This window comes from Chelon labrosus (assembly GCF_963514085.1).
Source record: "Chelon labrosus genome assembly, chromosome: 13".
Lineage (NCBI taxonomy): Eukaryota > Metazoa > Chordata > Actinopteri > Mugiliformes > Mugilidae > Chelon > Chelon labrosus.
The window spans coordinates 1,217,529-1,235,804 of record NC_140346.1 but is presented as its reverse complement, the minus strand read 5'-3'; the positions used below and the strand labels follow the sequence as shown (position 1 = coordinate 1,235,804).

Sequence of the window (18,276 nt, the reverse complement as noted above, 5' to 3'; positions counted from 1 at the left end):
GCATGATAATCTGAAAGTAAACAGAACCTTACCTCGTAAAATCTGATAAAGAAAAACTTTGGCGTGGTCAGAGCTCAGAGGCTGTGGTGAAACGATGATCTTATGAAGGTCACTTTGCATCAGTTCAGTCACCACATAGCTGACCAACCGGAAATTAAGGTTCAAACAAACAAACGAAAAAATCAAGAGCACAAACAGCAAATCTAGAGGCAAACTACTAGAGACAGTCTTTGTGTGCTAAAGTTATAATTTATTTTAAGCCTAAGTATCATCATTACTCCAGTTCTACCAGCTTGCCACATAACACTAATACTAATAACTACACATATAAGCAAATGGGTTCCCATGGGAACTCCATGGGACGGGTTGGATTATTGCAGTATTTAAGTGTCATTCCCACTAGGATAACTCCTTTTCATTTTGAAATGGGCACCGTTGTCATAGCTACTTTAAAAGAGTCATGAACAGATCCCCTCTTTGTTGTTTTATTGTATTATTACTTATTTATTTATTTTTTTGTTTTATTTTTATTATATATAATTTTTGAATGTTCACTTAATTTGGTTTCTCAGTTAATGTTTGTGCGTTTCTGTATGTGCGCCATGTAAGACCTATCTTGGGGGGTGGGGGGTGTGGGATTGGGGATGGTTTGGGCTTGGGAAAAGGATTCTGTATTTTATTATATTGTATACGTTTCTCATTCATGTTGTATTACTGTCATACAATGTTAAAACCGATTGTCCTTCATATAATAATAATAAAAAAACCTTGAACAAACAAAAAAAAAGAGTCATGAACACAACATATCATGTGAGAGTGCAGAGTTGTGTCAGGTGGAGCCCCCATAGAGAGGTCTCTTACTGAAAACTTAGCATATTGCCACTGCTGTAGTGGCATTAAGACTTTATTTGTTCACTCTCAGAGGGATGACGTATTTTCATTTTGAACAGGGCACTGTCATTCTTAACTAAGTAGTTAAACCAGGTGCTATAGGCAGTAGCTGAGAGTGTCTCCTCAGTTGTAATGAACAACAGGTCGTAATGCCTTGCACAGAAGTAGATCCCCTTAATCAAGGCAGGTGAGCAGCCCAAACCACAGTGCACCTGGGGTGCCCCTTAAAAACAACACACTGCCTCTTCTGTAGTTTAATTTCTACCTGCTACTGCCCGCCACTGGCAAAGGGCCCAAAGCAGCTGCCTGCTTTGCCTGTTGAAAAGCTGTGCCTCTGTAGAGAGCACCCCAGCATATTTGTTTTTCTCTTCTATCTGCTGAAGATATTAACTCCCACTCAGCCTGTGTTATCTTACACAGTCACAGTTTCTGTGATTTTTGTTTTGTTTTAGTGGAGCCCAAAGCATAAAATATCTCCAAAGCAAAGAAATAACTCGTGGAATGTATCTAAGTTTGTTAGTTCTTATATAGTTGTAACTGTATGTATGTAGTGAATGGAGTATTTTTTTTTTTAATTATTACTATTCCAACTGCAGAAGGTAACAGGCCATCATTTCAGGTAGTCCCGCATTTCTAATTACCTTTATTTGATCGAGAGGTATATAATGATAGTAACATCATCATACATCTACATCATGCTTCAGTGCAAAATTCATTTTGATATATTTGTTCTATTATAGTTACTGTATTATGCTGTTAACAGACTTGTTTTTGTGTTGCATTAAGTTGCATTTTTGTGTGGTTGAAACAGTGCTCAATTTACAAATGTTTAGTAGACAACATGGTTACAAAACATTGGAAGTTAAGTAGTGTAACAGAAGAAGCTTATTTGTATTACAGTTGACTGTACTGTAGTCTTAAAGTAAAAGTATATTAAAAGATGAAAAAGTAACAGTGCAAAAAACAGTGAGAATTCTTAACTTGAATTTAATTTGGTAAATTTCGGTGTAAAAATCATGATTTTGCATGTCAAAATGCTGCAAAACGTGAAAGCTTGCTGCAATCCAGCAGACAAAAAGCACACATCCAGTGGGCACTGGGCATCCACTTTCCAAGAAGCCCAAGATACATTCCATATCACTATCCGGAGCATGTTCATCTAATATACTACAAAGGTTACTTTCCATACGAAATGCTCAGCATTACCCATTTCTATAGGAGAAGACCAGATTTTTTCTTGCTTTTACAACAACATATTGAGCAAGCCTTTAGATAGGTCCTCCTTGTGCATTAAATACCACAATCAGTCTTGTAACGCCCACAGGCACATTAAAACTGTCAGAGACTGGCAGAGAACCATGAAGCACAAAGCTAACACTGACTCAAAGTAATTAATCTTATTTCCGAGGAAACTCTCTTTGCTGTGAATCAGTATGTAGAGCGGGTTTTCCACAAACCAGAGGGTTAATAGTTCGATCCTGGTACATGGACAACGTGCCAAAATGTTGTTGAACAAGACACTGAACGCTGAGTTGCTGTGAGTGCAAGGAACTGGTGCGTAAATGTGCTTGAGCTTGTGTGTAGGTAAATGAGACATTGTGACTGTAAAGCACTTTGAGTACCAACAGGTAGAAAAGCGCTATATAAATGCAAACCATTTACCATTTTTTCTTTTGCCGTTGTTCATTTGAAGAAAAAAATAAGAAGAATGCTGTTTGGCTGTTTGTGATAAAGTGCAGATTTTTATACAAGTCCTGAATGTAGGACTTGTAGGAATTAAACATAAATATTATACTCTATTTGTTTATTCAGGAAAATATTACATACCTGTGAGTTGCAAAAGTAAGTGCACCTTTAGGATTACAAGTTAATTTCAAAGTCCCAACTCTATCAATGGATCAATGGAGTAAGACTCAAAAAGAAATATATATATACTGTACATAAATATTTATGGATGACCCTACTTTTTACATAATGAGGGATAATAGACAGGGGGACATTGGCCCAAAAAGGCTGAGAACCATTGTTCTAAAGTGACACTCCAACATGGACAACAACTACATCAAAAAGGCATTCACTAAAAATGTGCTTACCGTAAAAAACATCAGGGGTAATGAAGTGCTTTTAAAGACTGATAAGCTATCACTCTCAACACTGGTGGCCCCTAAGGCTGTGTTTTGAGTCCCCTGCTCTACTCTCTCTACATGCATGACTGTACAGTCCCACACTTCACCACGGTGAAATTTGACTGACAATGATATCTAACAACAACGACTAAAACACAGAACACATTACTGGATCTGCACTATCCAACCTGCAGGACATCTACACCAGGTGAAGCAGGGCCAGGGTACAGCAGATTATCAAAGACACTCACCACACAGTGTTTTCAAGTGGCTACCCTTGAGGCTCTGTGCCATCATGACCAGGACTGAAAAAGCTGAATAGGAGCTTCTACCCTAAGGCCATGCGGACCATGAACAATCCTATTCATTACAACTAGAACCCACATCATCACATAATCACACTATTTCATCCATTTTACACCTGACACTTGCAAAAAGTAATCATGTTTCCACTTTACTGTAAAGAGAATTGCAACTTACAAATAAACTCAAGTCTGACTTGTTTTCTGTGAATATTTTATTGGACCTATTACAACTACCATCTGATTAAATACAATAAGAGAAAAAAAAACTAAACATATCTAGTGGATATAAAAATGCTCATTGAAATGGCAGGTTTTTTGTGATCTAGAAAAATAAGACCAACGTCCAAAAGGTATTACATCACCAAAGAACACAATACCCAGTGAAGCATGGTGGTGGCAGCATCAGGCGTTGGGGGCATTTTTCTTCAGCTGGAATTGGGGCCTTAGTCAAGATGGAGGGAATTATGAACAGTTTCAATTTCCACTTCCAAATCAACAAAGTAATGGCTTCACCAAAAGAAGATGAAATTTGGAACGGCCCAGCCAGAGTCCAGACATGAATCCGATTGAAAATCTGTGGGGTGACCTGAAGAGGGCTGTGCACAGGAGATCCACAATCTAATGGATTTGGAGTGTTTTCGCAAAGAAGAGTGGGCAAATGCTGCATAGTCATTATGTGCCATGCTGACAGACCCATACCTCAAAATACTGAGTGTTGTAAAAAAAAATAATAAAAAGCTGCTTCAACAAAGTAGTAGTTCAAGGGTGTGCACATTTATACAAAAACATTATTTTAGTTTTTTTTACTTCCCTCCTAAAATATTTCATTTTTTTATTTTTTTATTTTTTTTCAATTGAGTTGTACAGGTTACAGGTCACATTAAAGTTGGAAAAAGTTCTGAAATTATTGATTGTGGTCTTATTTTTCACAAAATCCTACCATTTAAGAGGGGCACGTAGAATTTTTATATCCACTGTATCAGAGTGAGATGATTAATATGCATCAGCTCCCACTCCTGAACTACACAAAAATAGAATATTCCTGCAAACTTAGTTTAACCTTCACTCTTAGTCAGAGACTACTGAATTAATAAACCAGTCTTGACATAAATATTCTGAATATGGAGAGAAAACAAGAAAATATCTGACTTATTAAATATGACAGGAGTCTGACAGGACCATTGTTGGCAAACCACTCCTGTGGGTTATCAGTCGTTTTAAATTTCTTCCATTTAAAACTACTCACAATTTGTCTGACTGTGGAGCAGTGGATCCAAACTCGATGAAGATGGTTTTGTAACCATTTCCAAATTAATAACCGTTGTTGTTGTTCAACTCTTTTTCTGAGGTCCTCTTCGTCTATGGTATTATACACTCCCACAAATACGCGTTGTGAGATCAGGCTGTGAAAAATCTCAGATTTTTATTTTTTTTTAACCAAAATGTTACACTGAACACCTGAGTCTCATTACATTAACTGAAACACTTCTGAACAGATGAACTCTAATTTGGCCTTGATATATGTTTGTAATCCTAGAGGTGCACTTACTTTTTTTCAGTTCTTTGTCAAAGTGAAATTAAAATTTCACTTTGACATGGACATTACATCATGAGTATTCCTGGAACACAATATTTAGAGTAACTTACACACACAGTCAAACTCTAAAAAGATAAGACCCACAAGAAAAAAAACTACTACATAAAGGGAAAGGGGGTGACCACGAGTCGTCAATCTGTTATGGCATTATGGTCAATCACTGTCTTGACTGCCTCAGCTTACTCAAGGAAAGGTACCCATATTTTATTATAATGTTTTGCTGATCCTTTCAAAGAATATATATATATTTTTTTCTTTTCAAGTTTGAGAAAGTAAAATGTATCTTTGACCCAATGTGTAAATGTTGGGGGCTTGCAGTCCTTCCACTTGACCAGAATCAGCCGTCTTGCGAGAAGTGTGAGGATCTAAATACTGTTACACTCTTCCCTAGTTAGACCCAACTGGTCAGAAGTAACCCAATTAAAGGGCGTGGTGATGTTGGCCGTCCCAGAAAGCCTGACATAATGTCAAATATAGATATCCAGTAGTTGCCTAATTTAGGGCAAGACCAGAAAAATCTCAGTCAATTGAGTTGTTTGGCGCAATGCCAAAGCTAAAAGCTCAATTGCAACTGCAAATAACAGGGCCAACAAAGAACAGCCAGGCAGCGCAGTGGCACTGATGCCTCACAGCAAGAAGGTTCCATGTTCGAATCCATGGGCTGACTGGGACCTTTCTGTGTGGAGTTTGCATGTTCTCCCTGTGTCTGCGTGGGTTCTCTCCGGGTACTCCAGCTTCCTCCCACCATCCAAAGACATGCTTGTTAGGTTAACTGGGGATTCTAAATCTGTATGTAGGTGTGCATGTGAGTGTGAATGGTTGTCTGTCTCTCTGTGTTAGCCCTGCCAGGGTGTACCCCGCCTTAACCCTACATGACCCTTCATAGGACAAGCGGTTACAGAAGATGAATGACTGAATGAACAAAGAACAGCCCTGTCGTGTACCATTTTCCCGTGGTATGACTGGTATGAAACAAATATCTCCACTCCACCCAGTCAAATGCCTTTTCAGCATCTAATGAAACTACAATTTCAGGTGTAGCGGATTTTGAAAGGTGGTAAATTATATTGAAGAGTCAGTTTAGACAGCAGGGATTGCCTCCAATAGACCCCACAACCCTTAACAGGAACAAGCGGTTACAGATGATGAATGAATGAATGAATAATCCAGTTTGGTCTGGAGAAATAATATGTGGAAGTAAAGATTCAACACGTACCATAGCCAAAATCTTAAAGTTTACTGGAAGAAGAGACACAGGACAATAAGTTCCACTGGAAACACGTCAGGGCCAGGACTTTTGTTAGTCTGTAGAGCACATATAGCCTTTGCCACCACATCAGGAGATAGGTGCATGTCTAGAGACTGCACTATGGTTTGGTCAACCTGGGGGAGAATGATCTGTGCAAAAAACTGCTCCAAGTCAAAGGGGGTGCAGTTTTGTTCAGAGGTATATAGAGAGATATAATAATTTCGAATTCATTATTTATTTCTAAAATATTGTGTCCTAATGTCGGGAATGACATTACAAGCAGAAGACTGAGTTGGTGAGCCAGAAGTCTATGTGCCTTCTCATCAAACTCATAATGACAGTGTCTGGATTTAAGCAGCATTTTTTCAATGTCTAAAGAGGCAAATGTGTCCTTACTGGCTATTTGGTCATCAGTTTCAGAAACTTTACAAGTAAAACGATTCGCGTTGCTTCTTTCCATATGACATAGCTATCAACTGATCCCTCATATAAGCTTTGAAGGCTTCCCAGGCTGTGCTCTGGGACACATCTGAAGTGGAATTTGTTTTACGTAGATGTCTATATTAGTGGCAATAAAAGTAACCATACCCTCATCCGAAAGCATAGTTGTATTAAATCTCCAACGTGGATGTGTTATGGGGATATCATGAAGTTTCAGTTTAAGGGAAAGTGACGAATGATCTGAGATGACGACTGTATTGTATATGCAATCTTTCACCAATGGCAGATGTTTCTTGAGAATATACTACCGGTCAAAAGTTTTAGAACACCACACTTTTTCCAGCATTTTACTGAAAATTATTCAGTTTAGTGTCTCATTGCACTCTGAAATGAAAGCATAGAACAAATAAGCAATTTGAGTTGAAAAATAAATCATGGAATCAATTTATAGACCAAAATGTATTCTAAACGTTTAAGTCTGGAGACTGTGCTGGCCACTCCATGTTTTCAAGCTTACCATCTTGTTCTTTTTTCCTGAGGTAGTTCTGGCATAGCTTGAACTTGTGTTTTGGATCATTATCTTGCTGTAGGATGAACCTCTGACCAACTAGGCGCATACCAGAGGGTATTGCATGGCGCTGCAGAATGCTGTGGTAGCCATTTTGGTTCAGCGTGCCTCTCACTCTGTACAAGTCACGACCCTGGATCCAGCAAAACAGCCCCAGACCATCACACTTCCTCCTCCATGATTGACAGTTGATGTCACACACTGTAGAACCATCCTCTCGCCTACTCGACGGCGTACAAAGATCCTGCGTGATGAACCAAAGATTTGAAATTTTGATTCATCAGTCCATAATACCTTCTTCCAGTCTTCAGTAGTCCAATGGCGGTGTTTCATGACCCAGGCAAGCCTCTTTGTTTTAGTCTCTGAGTCTTCAGTCTCAGCAATGGCTTTCTTGCTGCAACTCGTCCTGTCAAATCTGCAGCTCGAAGTCTTTTCTTCACAGTGGAAACTGAGACTTGCTTACTACGACCACTATTAAGCTGTGCTTGAAGCTGTTGTCCTGTGAGCCGCCTATCACACAAGCTGTTAACTCTCAGAAGCTTGTCCTCTGATTCAGTTGTGGCTTTGGGCCTGCCAGACCTCTTCCTGTCAGAGTTTCCTCCAGTTCCTGAGTGCCTTTTGATGGTGAAGAAAACTGTACTCACTGACACCTTGACTTTCTTTGCAATTTCCCTGTAGGAAAGACCTACATTTTAAGTGTTATGATGGTCTGTCTCTCTTCCATTGTTAATTGCCTTTTTCTCACCATTTTTGTAGCAACACACTACTCTCTGCAGTACAGTACTGTTCACCTGATGCTCATGAGGGTCTGGTACCACAGTGTGTTCCAACACTGCTTTTATGCAGACAGAGGGGGTTGTAAGAAAACAAGAAAAGTTGGAGCACCTTTAGGAATTAGTAGCACCAGCTTTCAAGGCTGATTCAACCTTCATGCTGCAGAACAGCTTTAAATTGTTAACCCACTTCGTGTTCCCTGAAAGAGGCCTAAGAGAGCACAATACGTCTGTAACCGCGTAATTTCTGAGAAAATTGTTTCTAACTTTTGCAGATATAGTTCTTAGTCTCTGAGATGATCTGATCAACAGGGGATTGAGGCATGTGTTAAAATCTCCTCCAATTATCAAATGGTGAGAATCAAGATTAGGAATAGAAGACAGATATCTAACAAAAAAACGTCATCATCATAATAGGTACAAAGACATTGGCCAGCACAACTGGAGTGCTGAATAAAGTTCCAGTTACAATAACATATCCCATCTGAGGCAGTAAACGTAATATTTCTATGCATGATGATAGCTGTCTCCCTGGCTCTGTTTTTGAAAAGAGAATGGAAAATCTGAAAAACCCACCTCCTTCTCAGTTTTGTATGATCTGAGAGAGACAAGTGAGTTTCCTGGATAAATGCAATTTGTTCATGTACGCTATCCAAATGTGCTAACACTTTATTGAGCTTACTATGTTTCCCTAGCCCTTTAACATTCCAGCTAGCAAAATTTATGTAGGCTCCCATATTACCAGAGAGGACATTCAGTTTCAGTAATTCAGTAATTGCGGCCACAACACACTAATAGAATAAAAGAACACGCAGATACAAAACACACAAAGTACTCACATTTACCCATTTCTTCCCACCCACCCAAACACTCCCCCAACATGGGTGAAAACCCACTCTATAGCCCAACATTAGCACTAGCTTAAGCTGCTTAATCACAGCAATTCAAACTTCAAACAGGAGGAACCTTTCAGGTGTTATGAGAATAATGACTGTAAGACCACAGTGCCCAAACAGATACATCCGTTATGAAACTAGGAAAAGGTCTAACATTTATCCTATAAACTTACAAATTCAATGTTTAAACAATAGCCTAATAATATGAATATGAACCATATCTTAGTCATTCACCTATAGCCATTTAAAGGGGAAAAGATGAGAGATGGAGAGTTAATGTGAAATATCGCCAGAAGTCCATCACAAGCCGATATCTATTCTAGCTCCTGAGTTTCCGAAGACAAGACTGATTTGACATAGTCTGTAAATTGGTGCTCATCTCCGCCTGGTAGAATGACTCTGAATGTAGCAGGATGCCTGAAGCCAAACCGGGCACCAGTGATACTGTGAAGCGCCTTCCTCATATTGTTGAACGCAGCCCTTCTCCTTGCCTCACCAGCTGTTAAGCCTCCGAAGATGTGCATGGCTTGCCCTTTGTATAGTAGACTCCTTTTCTCCAGGGCCAGGCGAAGAATCTGTTCCTTAATGTGGAAGTAGTGGACCCTCAGGGTGAACAGCCTGGGTGATTGCCCCTGCCTCGGTTTGGATAGGGCTAATCGATGGGTACGGTCAACAAGTGGTGCAACAACGAGATCTTTCAGGAGGTTGGATATGAAGGCTGTGGGTCCTCTCCTTCGGCAATGCCAATTATCCTTAAGCTGTTCCTCCTTGATCTATTTTCCAAATTTTCACATTTATTTTGCAGTGCTTGAATCTCACCTTTGAGAGCCACCATCGTAACTTCCATTTCAGCCATGGCATCACCAACCTAACAGCAGCAATACCTGCTTGAAGTCCCTTGACTGCAGACTGGATTGCATAGAGCTCTGGGCGTCACATGACTTTTTTTGTTGACACCGCCAAAATGGCAGGAAAACTCTGAGGAAAAGTTAATGGTGCCAGCGCTGATTTCAGGCCATCAGAGTTTACTGCGCACTTTAAATAGATAGAAATTGACCAGTACAAGGCAAAACTCGACAGATATATATCACAGATATCTGCTATGAAGATATCTGGTCTGTAGTGTCTCATGAAGCACAGTTGCTGTTAACTCTTCGTCATTACCATGAGCCGATTGGGTAGAAGAAGCTGATGTAGCATGCTGCTACTTATTTGGCTTGTTAGTTTTCCCTGAACTAGACAATGAAAAGCACTTGAGATATAATGCTACGGTTTCCAGTTGTTAAATAAATATTACACAACTATCTTAGAATTGGAATATAGGCTCATTGGTCTTTTTTGAGTGATTGAAATTCCACCTGTTGGGAGCTGCGATATTTCTGGTCTGCATCGCACCAGTGCCATGTCAGGCCCCCAAGGTGTATTTACTTTTGCACCTCACATTCATTATTTCATTTCCTGTAACTGCTTGTCCTCTGGAGGGTCACGTAGGTGTTTTTTTTTTCTTTCTCACTACATTGATTGGAAACACTTCTGACCAGATAGACTTGGGACCTTGAAATTAACTTGTAACCCGAAAGTTGCTCTTACTTTTTCAACTCACAGATATGTAATATTTTCCTGAATAAACAAATACAATGTAATATTTTTGCTTTCTTTGTTTGTATTGGTTCTCTGTGTCTACTTTTAGGACTTGTGTGAAAATCTGCTGATGTTTTTAGTCAGAAATAAGACATTTAGTCATCTATCATCTATAAGTATCATTTGTCAACCTACTGGTAGAGAGTTTAATCTTGTTTACTTGGAAACAAAAATTAAATAAATACTGTAGTTTCTTGCATCTAAAATGAGGTTAAACCTTAATGTCAGGCTCTAGTTATGCTGTGGTTTTACTTTCACTGACTCAGATGTGCATCTCAGAAATAAATGATTTCTTCATCTATGTCACGAGTACAATCAAAGCCACTTAACACTGTTAACATGTTTTTACGTATATATTTATAGATTTACTGTTTTAGATGTGTGATACTTGCAAATTTTGTTATTTTGTTTTGTTTGCAATCATAGAGACAGTGTAAGAAAGTGTGATGTTTAAAAATGTGGCAGGGAGGTTATGTAAATGCATGTTAAATAGTTTTGACTTTATGTATGCTTATTTTGCTTTATGAAGGGTATTTTCTGTAACAACATTTTGTTGAAGTTTGATTTTGTAGAATATTTTTTCTGAGAATATTTTTGTCTTCAAGTGTTCCTACTGCTTGCAGTGTTGTGCATAAGCTTGCACATGTGCACTTTATGCTCAGTCTCTTGTACTGTACTTAGTCCTATGTCTACATGTAGCTCCACAGTCTTGGATGAATGTCGTCTCATGTCACTATGTACTGCACCTGTAATATATGGTTGAAATGACAATAAAAACCTCTTTGACCTCCACCCTTCAAGGATACCCCGGAACCTTCCCTTTCCACCTTGACACATATACTGCACAAGGTTCTTTCATCCCATGTGATCTGTTGGGTTACATACAGGAATTTCCTAATCAAACTTTGAATCAATCAGTGATAAAGGATACATTTCTTCAAAGTAGTCAATATGTGGAGGTTGTAGTATGTCCAGAGCAGAGAGAACCTGAAGAGAGAGTTAAAGTAAAGTTTTGGGTTTTCTTTTGATCCCAGGTTAATAGTATATCTATGACTAGGAATGTTTTCTGCGTGTGGCAAATGGTGACATTTTAAAACTATTATTCAACAACCTTGCAAATTAGACGAATGTTGCTAAAACTGTTAGAATCTAATCAGTGGCTGTGGAAAGGTTTGATAGCGCTAATTACTCTTGATGGTCACCTGACTTTCCTCTTTCCATGTTCTTACATTTTCATGTTTGAAGAAGCACAACATCTTCAGCTCCCGAAATACCCTCTTGCAAGAAACAAGGTTTTGGAAGACACTGGGCATCTTTTTGAGAGCAACTCGCTTTCCATCTCTGGGGTCAGTCACTGACCTGGGTAGAGAGGACAAACACAAGATTACTAAATTTGAATTATATCATATGTGGACTTAGCACTTTAACAGTGTTGATGTTTAGTTGATACAATAATTTCAATTTACAACAGTTATTGAATAATTCAAGCACAAATTAACAAATTTTGGTTCAAGACTACAAGATTACATCTATAATTGCACATACCCCCATACAATTTTTTAAATTCAGTTTGCAAGTAATTTCAGTAGAAAGCTCTGTCTGCAATGAGAACAACATAAAAATCCCCAAATCTTTTACTATTGCCTCAATTTTCAGTTGACAAAAATTGTGTCACCCCTAACATTTAGTGATAAATAAGACAAATGCATCAGAGCTGACCAAATCTTAATTTCATAGATGGATTGATGTCAACAAAACTTGTGTTATCGGCTATATTGATGGTTGTAAAATTCCTGCCAATCCACCTCAAGGATACTGCATACTATAAAATTACCGCTGTCAAATTTAAAACAATTTTGTGAATAATCTGAGGTTCTAAACAACACATTTACCATAGGTGGGTTTTGTTTACTACTTGTGGCGGCTGATCTATGACTTATGACAATGTGTGCTACTAAACAAAAGCCAGAAGGACAAGGTCAAGGATAGAGAATTGATTTCACTTTTGAATTAACCGAACACCTTAAGGATCACAGACACAAGCACACTTTTTACACATGTACAGGGGAGCTTCAAATCTCCCACTCCACAAATTCAAAGTAGAAGTTCCAGTCTTTTATGTGTTCATAGCTTCTTGCAGGCACATAGAGACATTCTTCCTGGTGCGCACCTGACACAAGCTTGCACAAAGACACTTACACACACTAGGGTTTTTTATGACTTCCGATTTTTTAAAGTCTACTAATATGTGGTGAAAGTCAAGTCGAGTCGACAAGTCGATTACGTCACACATAAAAACACAGTAGGAAGTAATGCTTTGCAAGAATGAAATATATATTCTTGACCTGAATATATATTGTAGAGTCTCACACAAAGGAAGCTAAGGAGGCTTTTCTGCAAGGTAACTGAACACTGGACACGGACAGCTGTTGGCCGTCAACACCATGAACACAGTCAGTCTGACACTTCTAATATGCGGCTCTTGCTCAGCAAAAAAACAAAAACAAATAAACAAAAAAAAAAAAAAGATCTACAACCATAGAAACAATGTCAACTAATAGAACAAAACAGAACTGAACATAAACACATGAGCCTATCAATAATGTGCGCTGCAGATATGTATAGCCTATATAAAGACAGCATAGTGTAGCCGGGATATATCTCCAAAGTATTTTCCGTGCATAGCAGCTAAAGGTCTAATAATTTTAGACATAGAAATTCACCAACAAATTGTTGATTTGCAGCCTCCTTCTCTCTGTTACCGCAGGTCGTTTAGTGAAATTGTTAGCTTATTGCTGTTGAAACGATTGTTAGCGGATGCATTTTCAGATGAGTGTGTAATGCAGTTGTGCAGTTGTATATTTCAGGACTGACTTGGATATTCTGCATGTCACTGCATGTAGAATGGGCTTCATCTTTCCATACACTTGATGAACTGTTGCCAGTTTGCTGCAATGACAGACTAGGCTCCTCACATGTCTACTCGGAAGCTGAAGCATCCGTGTTGACTAGTCAACTTCCTGCTTAAAGCGCCATGGCACAGTCGTAAAGACGACTAGTCGGTACAACCCATAACACACACTCCTGTGTTCTTTAGTTTGATTAGATGTACACTGCATATTACAGTTTGTTTGACTATCTTTTGAATAAATTCCTGGTTTGTTGCACAGGTGCTGTATGACTCCAAATCTTCAAAACTTTCCAATTTAATAATAATAATTTGACATTTTTTTTTAAATTAAAAAAACATCCCAATGATTATTAATTATTGCCAATAACCATATTTGATAAAGCATTACAATAAAGCCCCCTGTGTGAGGCATAGTACTATTGGCAATTGTTCATATGTACGCAAAACTAATTTCTTCATTTAAGTTAATACCAAAAAAAATAAAATAAAAAATGTGAATCCACACATTTGTAATATACTGTACACATTATTACACATTATTCCTGGCTGTTATTGTCACACATTCCAACCTGAGTAAGAAAGAGAGTGAGATTTAGAGCCATCATGTTTCCAGCCTGTGGAAATGTAAAATGTATGTACTGTCATTTGTTCTTGCTCCAGTCAACTTGTTCCACAACAAGGCAAACCACATGGTGTAGGCCACCACCATATGGTTTGGTAAACCAGTGTACTGCCCAAGCTACACTTCTAGGTGCCCACAAATGTTGTACAAAACAAGTTACTTGCATAATCTCATCCTCTCTTTCAGCCAACATAGAAGGACCCCTTTGTATGAATTCATAATGATATATATAAGTATGATGCTGAATACTTGCTTCTGAAAATTTAGACACGCAAAACACAAAATGCGGCTGTGGCTGAGTAGGTAGAGTATGGCTGAACATCAGGGTTGGTGGTCCAATCCCTGGAACATGCCACATGCCGAAGTGTCCTTGAGCAAGACACTAGTTGCTCCCAGTGCTTGGCACTGGTGTGTGTGTTTATGAAGGCAAATGAGTAGATGCGTCACTGGGTTTTGAGTACCAATAGATAGTAAATTGTCTTGTTTTATTATAGTGCTTTTCTATCTTTTCATTTGCTGTTGTTCATTTGAACAATTAATAATACTTCTCCAAGAAGTTCAGATGGCGAAAGAAAAAGCTATGCGCTACTTAGCAGTTTGTCCTTGAGCAGTGAGCAGATCTCTGCTTAAGGACAAACTGTTGAGATTTAGGTTACATTTTGTCCCGCCTCAATTGTTGAGCCAGTGTCCGGTTACTCAAATTCACACACTTTTAATGAATGGTTTACTCCCTCCCCTCTTGGAGAATGGGGCCAACTCCAAACTGACTTTGAGGAGATATGCAATTCATCTTCCAGAAGGAACTCGGAGCCATTCACCTCTCAGCCACTGATGCATGACATGCTAATTTGTGCTCAACACTACTGAAAGTAAGACAAGAACATTTCCCGTTTGGGGCATCTGGAAAAAAGCTTGTCTGGAGAAGAAAATATGAGTGCTACCATCAGTCCTGTGTCATGCCAACAGTAAAGCATCCTGAGACCATTCATGTGTGAGGTTGCTTCTCAGCCACTGGAGTGGGCTTACTTACAATTTTGCCTAAGAACACAGCCATGAATAAAGAAGGTTACAAAAACATTCTCCAACAGCAACTTTTCCCAACCATTGAAGTTGACCACTGAATGGTTTGGTGATAAACAGTTTCTTTTCCAGCATGATGGAGCAACTTGCCATAAAGCAAAAGTGATAACTAAGTGGTGTGGGGAATACACCATCAAAATTTTGGGTCCATGACCAAGAAACTCCCCAGGCCTTAATCCCATTGAAAAGTTGTGGTCAGTCGTCAAGAGGCGAGTGCTAGATCTTAGTGCTGCATTTGACACTATTGATCACAATATTTTACTACAGAGACTTGAAAGTGTGATCAAGATTAAAGGAACTTTATATCACACCTTACTACCTATTGGTACTCAAAGTGCTTTACAGTCTCAGACACATCTATCCATTCACTCACACAAGCAGGCACATTGACACATCAGCGCCATGCATTGGGAGCAACTGGAGGTCCCGTGTCTTGCCCAAGGACACTTCGGCATGTGGTTCGTGGACTGTGACACTGTGACTTTAGCTAGGTCTCAAGCCACATCATCCAAAAGAAGTGCACTGCCTATCTGTTCATATAAGAAATGAATGCCTTCTAAGGTAGCTCACAGGAGAGAACTCACTGGACAACGGTACCCACATTTAAATATAGTTTCTGTTGATTTTACATGAATGTTTTGGTTTTACATTACTATATAACTATATATTTTTACAAGCTCCAGTGTTAAGAAGAACTGATCGTGATTCATTACAGCAATTACATTTCATTTTTGTAGCCATTTGTGAAATACATGCATTAAGACTGAGGTAAAGTGGCTATGTGAATGACCAGGACCAAATAAATTGCTATCCTGCATACTGATGGCTGAGCACCTCTCATACTGATTTGTCAAAGAATATTTAAGTGAAGGAATTAAGATATTTAACTGTGTGAGAATTCCAACTTGATGCACTAGAGAGCACTTCCTTGTGCAACCTTTGGTGAGCCTTTTCAAACAGGATTAGTCAAAGCAAACAGATGGCAGTGGATTAATGCCCCAAGTTACACCAATGTTCCACTCCAAACCACACAAATAAGCTCACAGTCCTAATCCAGGGCAACAAAACTCTTGGTGTTAGTAATTGTAATATGTTGTGTATAGCTTGAAGGGTTTATGGTACTTATACTTATTTGGAACAGATGTACATTAGGTATATGATTTAATTTCTATTGTTTCATAAACATAATTTAACATATTTCAGTAAGAACTGTACTCTCTTTAAAATACTGTTCATGCAAACTCAGCACTTGATAGATTCCAACTAAACTGCTCTACTCTCCTTTTATTGGCTATTTCTGTGCCATTTGTAGTAATGACTCCATGATTCATTTTGAAATGAGATACTTTACCAATTGATCATCCTATTAGGTTACAAATGGAATCAAAAGAGGGGGATCCCAACAAACAACAAAACCTTTCTTAAACATAATTCTACTGGGGGACCATTGAGAGTGTCCTCACTGGCTGCATCACTGTGTGGTACAGAGGCTCCCTCACAGACATTTTCCACACCCGCCTCACTTGCAGAGCCATCAGCATTGCCGGTGACCCTTCCCACCTCTTACATGCCCTCTTCTGCCATTGGGGAAAAGGTAACGGAGCTTCTGGGCCCACTCCACCAGACTGTTTAACAGCTTCATCCATCAGGCTTTTCATCTTCATCTTACTATATTCCTTCACGTTTTGTCCATTTTCATTTTTTTTAATTATTATTATTCTTATGTATGTGTGAGAGAGAAATGTTTTTTTTTATTATTATTATTTTGCATGCCGAGAATGTATAGGGAAGTTTACAATAAAGAAATCAGAATTCATTTCATGTCACTGTGGTCCCAAGACAGCTGAAGTTAACTTGACTTTACCTTAGCTTTGATCATAGCTACAGTCTGGAATCAAAACAGCAACTCGCGGGTATTGGGCTCTATTTCCATCTGTTTATTGTTCAGATTTGACATTATTATGTTTAAGGTGAGAGGGTCATTTTGCATAATATTGCCTCTGCTAGAAAAGCACCTCTTTCAATTTAAGTCAGAAAATAACTATTTTCTAAATTCTACAATTCAGTTTTACATTCAAGTGGCTCGAATGTGCTTAATAACAAAAAATTGCATAAGCAGTTAATTATATATTGGTGTTTGCTCTGTGGATTTCAAGTGACATTGTAACATTACTGGAATGTTATTGGAATAGGTCCCAGTTCATGCAGCTGGGGAGCTCTACGTCTGATATGGTGGTTTGTGACACAAGAGCAACACAGGGGATTGACTTTTCTTCATTTCTCTTTGCTCTTGAAACCTGATACCACCTGCAGAAGTTGTCTAATGATTTAGATATATTGGGATTTATTAGACAGGTTTCAGAGCACTTGGTGGAGTATTGTAGAGACCTTGTACACAGTTACAATAAAAGCCTAGTGGACCAGGGTATTTAACTACCGATCATTGTCCTCATTTTTATACGTAAAATTGACCTTCAAATTGAACAAATACACCTGAGTATTTATATATGTGCATACATTACTTCTTACTTACTGCCTGGAGTAGCCAGACTTAATTCTTATCCGAATAGGAGACTGGTTACACGCCATCTGGATTTAATTATGGGGCATGTTTCAACCGATACAGAGAAAAAATATACAGTATATGAGTCTGCATGAAATTGGATAGTCCCACAACCAATCAGAGCCATTAATTAAACTCCACGACACTCAGGTGACTTTTGTGGCTACTTTGCTGTTACTCCTCGGTCCATCACTGCAGAATGTCTGCCCAAACAATTTGATTGACCTAGCAGATCTGTCCCGGAGCATAATCAGTTCTCAGCTGAGTTTTCAGACCAACTTTTTGTGTAAACTGTGGTTCAGCTTTCAGTCTGTGAATTGCTAAATTTGAGACATCGCCTTCGTGCTTGCTCTGGGGGTGAAGACCGGGTTTCAGACTGGATGAAGTCGTCTTGAGGCAGTTTGTATTGTTATTAATGCTATATAAAGAAAATTTAATTTAATTGAGACAGTAAAAGTGAATGAATAATAAAGTAAAAACGAATGAATAAACTTCTGCTATTCCATTACAATTGCCCCATATTTACACTATCACTATACCCTAAATGTTGATGTTACTTTAACAGTTGTTTTTATATTCCTATCCCTGGACATATGGCATTCTGGTTAAGCAT

The 18,276-nt window shown here is 38.7% G+C and overlaps 1 protein-coding gene across 1 annotated transcript in view; it reads right to left on the bottom strand.

Annotated features, from left to right (window-relative positions):
* Positions 1-18,276, bottom strand: part of nlk2 (nemo-like kinase, type 2) — a 45,612-nt gene that overhangs the window by 9,738 nt on the left and 17,598 nt on the right. Inside the window, exons 2-4 of the mRNA XM_084558755.1 lie at positions 11,717-11,846; positions 11,419-11,474; positions 33-139 (exon numbers count right to left, since the gene is read on the bottom strand). Of these exons, the coding sequence (XP_084414881.1) occupies positions 33-139; positions 11,419-11,474; positions 11,717-11,846 (293 nt within the window). The remainder of the gene's footprint in view (positions 1-32; positions 140-11,418; positions 11,475-11,716; positions 11,847-18,276) is intronic.